Source organism: Eucyclogobius newberryi, unplaced genomic scaffold, assembly GCF_026437365.1.
Source record: "Eucyclogobius newberryi isolate DKJ021-1_F unplaced genomic scaffold, fEucNew1.0.hap1 SCAF_7, whole genome shotgun sequence".
Lineage (NCBI taxonomy): Eukaryota > Metazoa > Chordata > Actinopteri > Gobiiformes > Gobiidae > Eucyclogobius > Eucyclogobius newberryi.
The window spans coordinates 39,964,170-39,978,005 of record NW_027316389.1 but is presented as its reverse complement, the minus strand read 5'-3'; the positions used below and the strand labels follow the sequence as shown (position 1 = coordinate 39,978,005).

Below are 13,836 nucleotides of genomic sequence, written 5' to 3'. Positions count from 1 at the left end.
TAGACCTGGTTTAGTCCAGGTTTAGTCCTGGTTTAGTCCTGGTTTAGTCCAGGTTTAGTCCTGGTTCAGTCCTGGTTTAGTCCTGGTTTAGTCCTGGTTTAGTCCAGGTTTAGTCCTGGTTTAGTCCTGGTTTAGTCCAGGTTTAGTCCTGTTTTAGTCCAGGTTTAGTCCTGGTTTAGTCCAGGTTTAGTCCTGGTTTAGTCCTGGTTTAGTCCAGGTTTAGTCCTGGTTTAGACCTGGTTTAGTCCTGGTTTAGACCTGGTTTAGTCCAGGTTTAGTCCTGGTTTAGACCTGGTTTAGTCCTGTGTGCAACTAAAGTAGTTTAAGTCTTGATTGGTGGTTTGTTGGGTGTAGTAATACTGCTTGTGTACTTCATACCCTGTCCAGCCTACTGCAGCACACCAGACTGAGGCTTGTGTGTCTGTGAGTGTGGGGGCCCCTCAGATGTGTGTGGGGGCCCCTCAGATGTGAGTGTGGGGGCCCCTCAGATGTGTGTGGGGGCCCCTCAGATGTGAGTGTGGGGGCCCCTCAGATCAGAACAGGCTCCTCCCCATGAGGGCGGGACGTGGGCGGGACGTGGGCGGGGAACATTCATTCACAAGATAAAGCGTGTGTGATCCTATGACACACACGTGTGTCTTTGATCATGTTTTATTAGTCGTGTTATTCCATCGTAGACAAGAAAAGACCTTAAACCACAAACATTTCTGTTTCAAGAAGATTCTCTTTCTCTTCTTCCTGCTCAGAATCTTCACCTAACAAATGTTTTTATTCTTATTTCTTCTGTTTAGGATGCTGCCCGCAAAGGTTTGATGGATAAGATCCATATGGTGCAGGAGGTGGTGCTGGTCGTCCAAAACGTCCTGGAGGAAATCGCCAACATCGGAGAAAGAGTCAAAAAGTAACATGACGTGTTCCAGATGCATAGTTTAAAGTCCAGTGTTGATGTTGAACACAATCATTTGTAGTGCTTATGTTGGATGTTATGTTATAATTCGTAAAACATATATATATATTTTACATACGTATATATTGATCATTTGGACCCATTCATTTAGACTGAGGGCTACGTTCTAGCCCCCTGGGCCATAGCACTGATCTATGCTGTGTGTTGAAATATTATATTATATCCATACGTTTATACCATAAAAGTAGTATTTTTATGAAGTATTGAATGTTAATGCTCAATCACTTTTGCAGCATATGCAACTGGTCGGTGCCCTTCATGTCGTGCATGGCCTGCCTGGTGCTGTTTGTGGCCACGGCTCTGCTCTACTTCATCCCCCTCAGATACCTCGTACTCATCTGCGGTAAGACTCATGTAGTACTTTTGACTCATACTTAGCTCCCTGCACGACATTCAAACAGAACCCAACACCCAGATCTGATTACTGCCCCACAGGACATGCCTGAAAAGTGAAGTTGATCAAAAGATCCTCAAAAACTAGACATCATGCTGATCCAAAAAGTAATACAGGAACAAATGAGAAAAAAAGTACTTGAGATTCTGGAAAAGGCCATTTCAAAAGCTTTGGGACTCCAGCCAACCACAGTGAGAGCCATTATCCACCAAACATATGTGGCCAACGACCAAAGAGCAGCAACGACTCATCCAAGAGGTGAGGTCATAAAAGAAGAATCCAAAGAACGGCCTCTGTTGCCTCAGTTAAGGTCAGAGGTCATGACTCCACCATAAGAATAACACTAGCATGGCAAAGTGTCAAGACAAAGCCACTGCTGACCAAAATAACAGCAAAGACTATATATCTCTGCTGTTAGACGGTCACTGAAGAAGAAAAGGCGATACTTCAAGTACACAGAGTCCTTGGGCAAGACACTGTGTACAGAGTCTGTGTACACTGGTGTGTTCATGTGTGAGTGGTTCATAGATGTAAAGCACTTTGACGGCCTTGAAGGTAGAAAAGTCATGTAATCATGTATCTACTGCCCGGCGAGTCTGAGCACAGAGAAAACATGCCACATTGTGTCTGATCCTAAAATACAGCACCTGGACAGTAGGACTGGTCCCTCTGGATCCATTTCTGGAGGCAAATATTTTTAGACCTGTTGACAAAACTCATAGGACGACGACAGTGTGGCTTTTGATCCAACCTGATACAGGAGATGCAAGGCCAGCCGTGGTTTTCAAGTGTCCAACGTTACTTGCACACTTTTGATCCCAACATATTTATATATATATATTTATAGTTATACTTCCCCCCAACATGCTACAAAAGTACAACATACCATGTCACAAATGTGGCCACTTTACTCTTTTTCTAATATTCCATACCAAACATTGTACTAACGAGACAGCCACAGCTCCGTGTGGGCCAGTGAAGACAAAGCTGGTCCATGTCCTTGGGCGTCTGCTCTCCCTTGGTCCTCCCTCTCATTATCTACCACCGCCGTACTTAATGCACAACCATCTCGCCGGTCAGAAACTCCTCCACCTCCTCCAGCAACCAGACCGCTGCTGCCTGCTGCCTTTCTTCAGCGTGCCGATCAATACCCAAACACATGCTATCAAACGCGCTCCTGTTAACCCCGTCTCTGCAGTGAGGAGACGAGCTTTTAAAGACCCCCGCAAGCACATGGAGGTCCCTGGTTTCTGTGCGTGCAGGGGATGTATGCTAGCAACACTCCCAAAACACTCAGCGGATCAACCAAAGTAAATATAGAGCCACGGTCAGGCTGGAGGAGACAAAAGTCAGAAAGTTGGCCTGGATTCTTTGCTGTAGATAGTTTACCGTCTTTAAGTGACGGACGTGCAGTAAAATGTCTCCACGTGCTCACAATGTGTGTCCTTTAACTGCTGCCATGGAGGCTTTATGGAGTTGTAGTCATGTTGCATGGGATTGACACAAGTCCTCTCACTATTTCAGGTGCACTCTGTCTCCATGGAGATGTTAACGAATGTCCCACATGAGAGTGGAATGGAGCATTAAAGGAGACATAACATAAGCAGATCATCAGTTCACATTTTGTTCATTGTAAAGCGCCACATTGATCTGAAAAGGCTCAGTAATAGAAACAGGTCCATTGACTTCCTGTTCAAAACTGCAGGACTGATAAGCCCCGCCTCTTCATAGTGACACTTCACTGTAATAAGCAGCAGACTGTCATTTCCTGCCACTGCGGGACATTTGTCACTGGTGGAGGTCAAACTTGATTTGTGTTGCTATGAGACTATGTAGGACTACTGCAGTGTTCTTATTACTAATACTACAGCTACTTTAACTACAGGGCTTGTACTATCCTCCTGACATTGTGGAACCTCTGCTGTCCTCATCTGAACATTTGGGTTTAAAAATATACTGCTGACTGGGACGCCTTTATTTATTAATGTGTTCTTGTTTTCACAGGCGTTAACAAATTTACCAAGAAGCTGCGCAACCCGTATACTATTGACAATAATGAAATGCTGGATTTCCTCCAGAGGATCCCCTCTGATGTTCAAAAGGTAAGGGTCCAATTTTGCATACGGATGGGAAGAGGGAATTCCCAGAAGATGTCTGCATTATTTGCTGTAGCACAATTCCCAAGTGTTGTGGAAATGTATCTTCCGGCTTTGTTTGATTATTAATGGATTCACCACTCTGGCCCAATTATGCGCGAAGCGGAATCTTAGCAATGGGGGGAAAATACTCAGATCCACCAGCATATTGCACCAGCCCAGGCAGTTATTAGCCTTTGAAGGCGGCTGACGGACGCGAGGGGACAGGAAATCCTAGGACGGAGTTGTTTTGGTGTGGCGAGGTCGAGCGACACGGCGGGAAGGGACAGTTCATGGAGCCATGCGCCCCCGGTGGTCTTGCCGGGTGCCATATGTGATCACATATTAGCAGCGGCTCACGTGTCGTTAGCGTTTACATCACGGCGCTGATAGAGCTGTCAGGGCAGTGTGATGGTGGGTGGGCCGGCGCAGACCAGAGGAGAGCAGGAAATGAAGTGCCACACAAGCAGTGTCAGACTCCAGGTGACTCCACAGGCGAGCTGAGCGAGCTGAGCGGGCTGAGCTGAGCGAGCAAAGACACTGTCACCTCCGAGTGGCTCTGAGGCTCATACAGACGCCTCAATAACAAACCATTGGGAATGGAATTTTACATCGTAGCATCGTAAGGAGAATACAGAAGACAACATGAAAAACAGGTCAAATCACATAAAAAACTATCAAAAATGTGCCAGGCCTTATTTACAGATGAAGAACGCTTGGGTCAAATGGAGGGAATGCAGAATCCCTGGGTCAAATCTGTGCTTACGACATGGAAGGAGCTGAGTAAAACAAACTAAGCAAAGATGTTCAAATCTTAAACTGGTTGTTTTATGAAAAAAAGTGTTAATCCAAACAGCATTGACCCAAAATTTAAGAGCTGGATAATTATTATTTTTTGTTTTTTACCAGATTGTAATATAAAATTATATCAAACGCTTTGATAATTTAAAATAAATCTTTGACTTAGAGAAAAAGGATTTTTACAGTCACTTGCAAATAAGGAGTTATTACAACCAAGAAATCAAACAAAGCATGATCACCAATACAACCTTCAGTATTAAGGCTTATAAATCACATCTTTCAGGGGAATAATAACTGCATTATAAATGCATTCATATCCTGGACAGCCATTCTACCAATTATATTCAAAATAAATGGGAAAGAGACGGAAATTCTTATATAAACATTTACAAGTTTGCTACTGGTCAAAACAAATCACTGTTATATTCTGTATTTTTTTAAATCAAGTTGAAACAGCACAGAACGTGAAGCTGGTGGAACATGAAGCTGGTGGAACATGAAGGAACATGAAGCTGGTGGAACATGAAGGAACATGAAGCTGGTGGAACATGAAGCTGGTGGAACATGAAGCTGGTGGAACATGAAGCTGGTGGAACATGAAGCTGGTGGAACATGAAGCTGGTGGAACATGAAGGAACATGAAGCTGGTGGAACATGAAGGAACATGAAGCTGGTGGAACATGAAGCTGGTGGAACATGAAGGAACATGAAGCTGGTGGAACATGAAGCCGGTGGAACATGAAGCTGGTGGAACATGAAGCCGGTGGAACATGAAGCCGGTGGAACATGAAGCCGGTGGAACATGAAGCCGGTGGAACATGAAGCTGGTGGAACATGAAGCTGGTGGAACATGAAGGAACATGAAGCTGGTGGAACATGAAGGAACATGAAGCTGGTGGAACATGAAGGAACATGAAGCTGGTGGAACGTGAAGTTGGTGGAACATGAAGCTGGTGGAACATGAAGCCGGTGGAACATGAAGCTGGTGGAACATGAAGCTGGTGGAACATGAAGCTGGTGGAACATGAAGCTGGTGGAACATGAAGCTGGTGGAACATGAAGCTGGTGGAACATGAAGCTGGTGGAACATGAAGGAACATGAAGCTGGTGGAACATGAAGGAACATGAAGCTGGTGGAACATGAAGCTGGTGGAACATGAAGGAACATGAAGCTGGTGGAACATGAAGCCGGTGGAACATGAAGCTGGTGGAACATGAAGCCGGTGGAACATGAAGCCGGTGGAACATGAAGCCGGTGGAACATGAAGCCGGTGGAACATGAAGCTGGTGGAACATGAAGCTGGTGGAACATGAAGGAACATGAAGCTGGTGGAACATGAAGGAACATGAAGCTGGTGGAACATGAAGGAACATGAAGCTGGTGGAACGTGAAGTTGGTGGAACATGAAGCTGGTGGAACATGAAGCCGGTGGAACATGAAGCTGGTGGAACATGAAGCTGGTGGAACATGAAGCTGGTGGAACATGAAGCCGGTGGAATATGAAGCTGGTGGAACATGAAGCCGGTGGAACATGAAGCTGGTGGAACATGAAGCTGGTGGAACATGAAGCTGGTGGAACATGAAGGAACATGAAGCTGGTGGAACATGAAGCTGGTGGAACATGAAGGAACATGAAGCTGGTGGAACATGAAGCTGGTGGAACATGAAGCCGGTGGAACATGAAGCCGGTGGAACATGAAGCCGGTGGAACATGAAGCTGGTGGAACATGAAGGAACATTAAGCTGGTGGAACATGAAGGAACATGAAGCTGGTGGAACATGAAGCCGGTGGAACATGAAGCTGGTGGAACATGAAGCTGGTGGAACATGAAGCTGGTGGAACATGAAGCTGGTGGAACATGAAGGAACATGAAGCTGGTGGAACATGAAGCTGGTGGAACATGAAGGAACATGAAGCTGGTGGAACATGAAGCCGGTGGAACATGAAGCTGGTGGAACATGAAGCCGGTGGAACATGAAGCCGGTGGAACATGAAGCCGGTGTAACATGAAGCTGGTGGAACATGAAGCTGGTGGAACATGAAGGAACATGAAGCTGGTGGAACGTGAAGTTGGTGGAACATGAAGCCGGTGGAACATGAAGCCGGTGGAACATGAAGCTGGTGGAACATGAAGCTGGTGGAACATGAAGCCGGTGGAACATGAAGCCGGTGGAACATGAAGCTGGTGGAACATGAAGCCGGTGGAACATGAAGCTGGTGGAACATGAAGCTGGTGGAACATGAAGCTGGTGGAACGTGAAGTTGGTGGAACATGAAGCCGGTGGAACATGAAGCTGGTGGAACATGAAGCTGGTGGAACATGAAGGAACATGAAGCTGGTGGAACATGAAGGAACATGAAGCCGGTGGAACATGAAGCTGGTGGAACATGAAGGAACATGAAGCTGGTGGAACATGAAGCTGGTGGAACATGAAGGAACATGAAGCTGGTGGAACATGAAGCTGGTGGAACATGAAGCCGGTGGAACATGAAGCCGGTGGAACATGAAGCCGGTGGAACATGAAGCTGGTGGAACATGAAGGAACATGAAGCTGGTGGAACATGAAGGAACATGAAGCTGGTGGAACATGAAGCCGGTGGAACATGAAGCTGGTGGAACATGAAGCCGGTGGAACATGAAGCTGGTGGAACATGAAGCTGGTGGAACATGAAGGAACATGAAGCTGGTGGAACATGAAGGAACATGAAGCTGGTGGAACATGAAGCTGGTGGAACATGAAGGAACATGAAGCTGGTGGAACATGAAGCCGGTGGAACATGAAGCTGGTGGAACATGAAGCCGGTGGAACATGAAGCCGGTGGAACATGAAGCCGGTGGAACATGAAGCTGGTGGAACATGAAGGAACATGAAGCTGGTGGAACATGAAGCCGGTGGAACATGAAGCCGGTGGAACATGAAGCCGGTGGAACATGAAGCTGGTGGAACATGAAGCCGGTGGAACATGAAGCTGGTGGAACATGAAGCTGGTGGAACATGAAGGAACATGAAGCTGGTGGAACATGAAGCTGGTGGAACATGAAGGAACATGAAGCTGGTGGAACATGAAGGAACATGAAGCTGGTGGAACATGAAGCCGGTGGAACATGAAGCTGGTGGAACATGAAGCCGGTGGAACATGAAGCTGGTGGAACATGAAGCTGGTGGAACGTGAAGTTGGTGGAACATGAAGCCGGTGGAACATGAAGCTGGTGGAACATGAAGCTGGTGGAACATGAAGGAACATGAAGCTGGTGGAACATGAAGGAACATGAAGCCGGTGGAACATGAAGCTGGTGGAACATGAAGGAACATGAAGCTGGTGGAACATGAAGCTGGTGGAACATGAAGCTGGTGGAACATGAAGCCGGTGGAACATGAAGCCGGTGGAACATGAAGCCGGTGGAACATGAAGCTGGTGGAACATGAAGGAACATGAAGCTGGTGGAACATGAAGCTGGTGGAACATGAAGCCGGTGGAACATGAAGCTGGTGGAACATGAAGCCGGTGGAACATGAAGCTGGTGGAACATGAAGGAACATGAAGCTGGTGGAACATGAAGCCGGTGGAACATGAAGCTGGTGGAACATGAAGGAACATGAAGCTGGTGGAACATGAAGCTGGTGGAACATGAAGCCGGTGGAACATGAAGCTGGTGGAACATGAAGCCGGTGGAACATGAAGCTGGTGGAACATGAAGCTGGTGGAACATGAAGCCGGTGGAACATGAAGCTGGTGGAACATGAAGCCGGTGGAACATGAAGCTGGTGGAACATGAAGCTGGTGGAACATGAAGCTGGTGGAACATGAAGGAACATGAAGCTGTTGGAACATGAAGGAACATGAAGCTGGTGGAACGTGAAGTTGGTGGAACATGAAGCTGGTGGAACATGAAGCCGGTGGAACATGAAGCTGGTGGAACATGAAGCTGGTGGAACATGAAGCCGGTGGAACATGAAGCTGGTGGAACATGAAGCTGGTGGAACGTGAAGTTGGTGGAACATGAAGCTGGTGGAACATGAAGGAACATGAAGCTGGTGGAACATGAAGGAACATGAAGCCGGTGGAACATGAAGCTGGTGGAACATGAAGGAACATGAAGCTGGTGGAACATGAAGCTGGTGGAACATGAAGGAACATGAAGCTGGTGGAACATGAAGGTGGTGGAACATGAAGCTGGTGGAACATGAAGCTGGTGGAACGTGAAGTTGGTGGAACATGAAGCCGGTGGAACATGAAGCTGGTGGAACATGAAGCTGGTGGAACATGAAGCCGGTGGAACATGAAGCCGGTGGAACATGAAGCCGGTGGAACATGAAGCTGGTGGAACATGAAGCCGGTGGAACATGAAGGTGGTGGAACATGAAGCCGGTGGAACATGAAGCTGGTGGAACATGAAGCTGGTGGAACATGAAGCCGGTGGAACATGAAGGTGGTGGAACATGAAGCTGGTGGAACATGAAGCTGGTGGAACATGAAGCCGGTGGAACATGAAGGTGGTGGAACATGAAGCTGGTGGAACATGAAGCTGGTGGAACATGAAGCCGGTGGAACATGAAGGTGGTGGAACATGAAGCTGGTGGAACATGAAGCCGGTGGAACATGAAGGTGGTGGAACATGAAGCCGGTGGAACATGAAGGTGGTGGAACGTGAAGTTGGTGGAACATGAAGCCGGTGGAACATGAAGGTGGTGGAACATGAAGCTGGTGGAACATGAAGCCGGTGGAACATGAAGCTGGTGGAACATGAAGCCGGTGGAACATGAAGCTGGTGGAACATGAAGCCGGTGGAACATGAAGGTGGTGGAACATACACGTGTTAGTTTGTTAGCTGCCCCATGATGTACCAGTTTCATTTCCTACTAACTCTTTGTTCTAAATCTATTACAATGGCATATTTTTAATGAGTGTGCTGTGGTGACGTCAGAAATGAAAAGATGAAGTACAAAGCATGACAGCACAGGACACAAACAAAGGCTTTACATCTCCAAAAAGAGAGTCACATCTTAACAAATATGTACAAACAGCATCTATTATTGAAAACTGGTGATAATAACAACTCAAAAATGGTCATATCAATACATTAAACTGTTGAGCACATCTTATTTCACACACGTCCTTCTAGAACAAACGACACGTGCAGTACTCGTGCGTCTGGTACATGAAGCCAGAGCTGTCAGTGCATCTGGTGGTGCCACAAACACACAGCCTTAATCTCCAGGTGCCGCGGCTGCACCGTCACCTCAGTCTTCTGTGGGGCGGCCTTCATGTCCTCCTCCGCCGTAACCGTCGGCGACTGCTCTGTGATGTGCCGCTGCCTGGATTGTTGCAGATTTGACTGACTGAGCTGGCAAAACAAGGTGCCCAATACATTTTGATTCTCCATCCTTTGTTCGTCCTCCGTCCCAGTGGAATACCAGCGTTTGGGCTTTGAAAAGGATTCACTTTCAAATTTCCGAGGGAGACAATTGTTTTTTTTTTTCCAGGACGATTTAAAAGACAAAGTGCATCTTGAAAATAGCTCCAATCATGAAAACACAAACGGGCTAAAAACGGTCCCGAGCATGTTTCATTGGGCACTGTGAAGAATCACCTGAACATGTGATACACAGGGGAGGGCGCGGTTTGTTTGTGAGGACTTAGAAGTGCCCGCTCAGATAGGTGCAAACACGGCACAAAGGGACCAACAAGGCACCAACAAGGCACCAACAAGGCACCGACTCACTCTTGTCGTTCTCTCAAATGTGACTTGGCAATTAGAGTCGGAGCTGGTCCACAAAGAGCGGCTCAAACGGGCGCGAGGCGCGGCCTGCCTGTCCCGCACGCCGGCATCTGTCACTTCTGAGGCCAGCTTCATGTTCTGATGCACGTTCACTTTGTTCCCACATCCCATCTCCCGTTCTAATAACGGAAAGCAGCTAATTAGCATAGTGCACCTTTATCCCACCCACTCGCAGCACTGCAGGCTTCAAACGCCGCTCTCAAATCCTACCTTTCTGCCTCTTCTCATATGATCAGTGTTTGTCAATTACAGCCTCCATTTTTCAGGGAAGAATTCACAGTTTAATCATTTTTGAATGTCAAAGACGCACAGTTTGCACTCGTTGTACACAAAGTCATGGCTGTGAATAAATGCGTCTCATTTTGCTATTGTTTCCTGGGGGAAAAGGGAAATGGCTGTGATGTTATATTTAGCAGAGTCTTTGCCTGAAGAGAAGAAGGAGGCAGTAGGTCAGAGTGAGGAAAGTTGCTTTGTGCCTGTGTGTGATGAGAACAAACTTTCGTGAGGACGGAGAGTTGTGCAGGTGCTGACAGGTCGTCTCCACGCCCGTTTTAACACTGATGTGGCAGAGGCGGGGGAACTGGAGGACCCTGCCTCTTTAGATCCTCCCACTGTGGTTAATCCCCTCTGCTCCACAGTTTAAAACATGATTCATTACAGGCCCGGCTCTCGGGGCCCTCCTCGCCCTCCTCGCCCTCCTCGCTCTGCGCTCGCCTCTCCTCAGGGAGCCATTAGAGAGCGCTTTGCTGAGCTCCGGTACCTGCTCTGACCAAAGCTGTTTGTTTGTCCAGGTGCAGTACAGCAGTCTGTGTGCGCCTGCGGGAGGCAGCCAGCCTCAAAGGAGGAGGAAGTGAGGGGCCCTCCGCTCCAGCGCTGGCCCCTGTGCCGGCCCCAGCCCCTGTACCAGAACCCTGTGCCGGCCCCTGTGCCTGTACCAGCCCGTGGGCCTACCCCAGCCCCGGTCCCCTGTACCAGCCCCTGTCCCCTGTACCAGCCCTTGTACCGGCCCCTGTACCGCCCCCTGTCCCAGCCCCTGTACCGGCCCCTGTACCGGCCCCTGTCCCCTGCACCAGCCCTTGTACCGGCCCCTGCCCCAGCCCCTGTACCGGCCCCTGCTCCTGTACCGGCCCTTGTACCGGCCCCAGTGCTCACCTCTGGGCCTGCCCCAGTATCCACCTGACAGGACGGCCCGCTGCTCTCTGACGGCCCCTGAGGGACCCTCTCGGTGCCTGCACAGGCGGCACATGGTGCTGTCACCGCGAGCTGGAGGTAAAGAAAAGATGCTTCAGGCTTTAGTTTGACTCATGCTGTTCAGATAAGAGCTCAGATCATGTGTAAACCTGTAAATATATGTGACATATATATGTCACATATATATGTGAAATATTGTATCATTAATACAATTTGTTTATTATTTTATTATTAAAATAAGTGAACTGTATTTCTGCTTTTGATGTGGCAAATGTCTCTGCAAATAAATGACACTTTAACCAACATGTTATTGTCTTATGTCAAACACACACACACACACACAGACATACACACACACAGACACACACACACACACACACACAGCTCTCTCTAATGCTCCTATGTCCTCACAAATACCAAATACAGAGGAGCTGTATTTGGTACTCCTCTCCTCCTCCTCTGCTCCTCCTCTGCTCCTCCTCCTCTGCTCCTGCTCTCCTCCTCTCCTCCTCCTCACCTCCTCACCTCCTCTGCTCCTCCTCCTCTCCTCCTCCTCCCCTCCTCTGCTCCTCCATATCCCTGCACACAATGCCTGTGGTGTGAATATTAACAGTCCTGTCACTTGTTTTGTTCTTCACTCATTCACTTCAGTATTCACACAGATCTTACCAAACTTAGACGAGTATATAACATATAACATGTTCCAAAATTAATTACACAATTATTAATTCATGTAAAATTGCATCAGACAAAAGGCGTGTGTGACATAAGTGGAGTTGAGTGAAGTGAGGCTCCTGAGTGTGCTGGGGGCGGGGCACTGCGCTGGCCCCTCTCAGCAGTGGCCTCGCTGCTGAAAGAGCATCCATCTGTGCTTTGTGAGGAGTTTGATTGGCTCACAGGGACCCACTGGAGCCCCAGGCTATCTCTTCTGACAGGCTGATAGAGACATCACTGCGCTCTCCCAGGAGCTGCCACCAGGGGTCCGTTTCAAAGTGAGAGGCTGTGGAGGTGACCCCGAGCTCCCCACAAGCACATCCCACACACTGGCACAGACCTTCTACATTCTTGGCTGCGCTGGGGCTCAGGGGGGGCTGGGGGGGGGGGGGGGGGGGCTGAGGGGGGTGTGGGGGGCTGGGGGGAGAGGCAGGTCTGGGAGGGTATGGGCAGGTCACCCCAGGCCCAGAGCATGTGTCCCTAAACATAAAAAACAATTAGGTGGAACTCCCTGGACTCACCTCAAACATTTTAGTGAACAAAAGATAATTTAAATAATAATAATAATAATAATTATAATAATAATAATTTAAACTTTCCACATGTAAAAACATGTCTAATTAAATCGAGAATATATTAACTAAAGTTAAGGTATTTTTCATGAACCCTAACCCTAACCCAAATTATGAGCTCCAGGAGGACAATTCCTGAGACACACACACACACACATACACACAGACACACACACACACACACACACACACACACCATTACTTATCTGATCACTGCCCCTGTGTGTGTGACACAGAGTGTGTGTGTGACACAGAGTGTGACACAGAGTGTGTGTGTGACACAGAGTGTGACACAGAGTGTGTGTGTGTGACACAGAGTGTGTGTGTGACACAGAGTGTGACACAGAGTGTGTGTGTGACACAGAGTGTGTGTGTGTGACACAGAGTGTGTGTGTGACACAGAGTGTGTGTGTGTGACACAGAGTGTGTGTGTGACACAGAGTGTGTGTGTGTGACACAGAGTGTGTGTGTGACACAGAGTGTGACACAGAGTGTGTGTGTGTGACACAGAGTGTGTGTGTGACACAGAGTGTGTGTGTGTGACACAGAGTGTGTGTGTGACACAGAGTGTGACACAGAGTGTGTGTGTGACACAGTGTGTGTGACACAGAGTGTGTGTGTGACACAGAGTGTGTGTGTGACACAGAGTGTGTGTGTGTGACACAGAGTGTGTGTGTGACACAGAGTGTGACACAGAGTGTGTGTGTGACACAGTGTGTGTGACACAGAGTGTGTGTGTGACACAGAGTGTGTGTGTGACACAGAGTGTGACACAGAGTGTGTGTGTGACAGTTGTTTTACACGCGGCTGATGAAGATTGGAGCCACACTGTGTGATCACTGCAGCTCTGGTGCTTGTTGTGGACAGTGATGTCTTCATCAGGCTGTCATAGAACGGGCCCCAGCGGCGGGGCCTCCCCAGAGCCTGTCACATGCCTTGTTTCCATGGCACTCCTTCAGGCAGCCCCACAGGCAGGCTGTGTGGACGGACCATACAACCTGTTCTCTTCTCCAGCGCTGCTCTGATGTTCAGCCGCGAGCGGTGTCTCATCGCACAAACACAAACACTGCTTTTTCACCGAGGATTCACAATCCAGAACTCCACAAAACACAAACTCATTTGAATACGACACAACTCAAATACACAGTAATGTGTGCATTTTCTGAACTGACCTGGGACAATGCAACAGAATCAGCCAGTGTCCACCTGCGGTGTCCAGTGTCCACCTGCAGTGTCCACCTGCAGTGTCCAGTGTCCACCTGCAGTGTCCAGTGTCCA

At 48.3% G+C, this 13,836-nt stretch overlaps 1 protein-coding gene across 1 annotated transcript in view; it reads left to right on the top strand.

Moving 5' to 3' along the window:
• The window catches only part of mctp2a (multiple C2 domains, transmembrane 2a), a 151,596-nt gene extending 140,589 nt beyond the window's left edge, over nucleotides 1-11,007 (top strand). The window contains exons 19-22 of the mRNA XM_072435032.1: nucleotides 792-901; nucleotides 1,201-1,310; nucleotides 3,366-3,463; nucleotides 10,873-11,007. Coding sequence (XP_072291133.1) covers nucleotides 792-901; nucleotides 1,201-1,310; nucleotides 3,366-3,463; nucleotides 10,873-10,935 — 381 coding nt within the window. The 3' untranslated portion in view covers nucleotides 10,936-11,007. The remainder of the gene's footprint in view (nucleotides 1-791; nucleotides 902-1,200; nucleotides 1,311-3,365; nucleotides 3,464-10,872) is intronic.
• The last annotated feature ends 2,829 nt before the right edge of the window (nucleotides 11,008-13,836 follow it).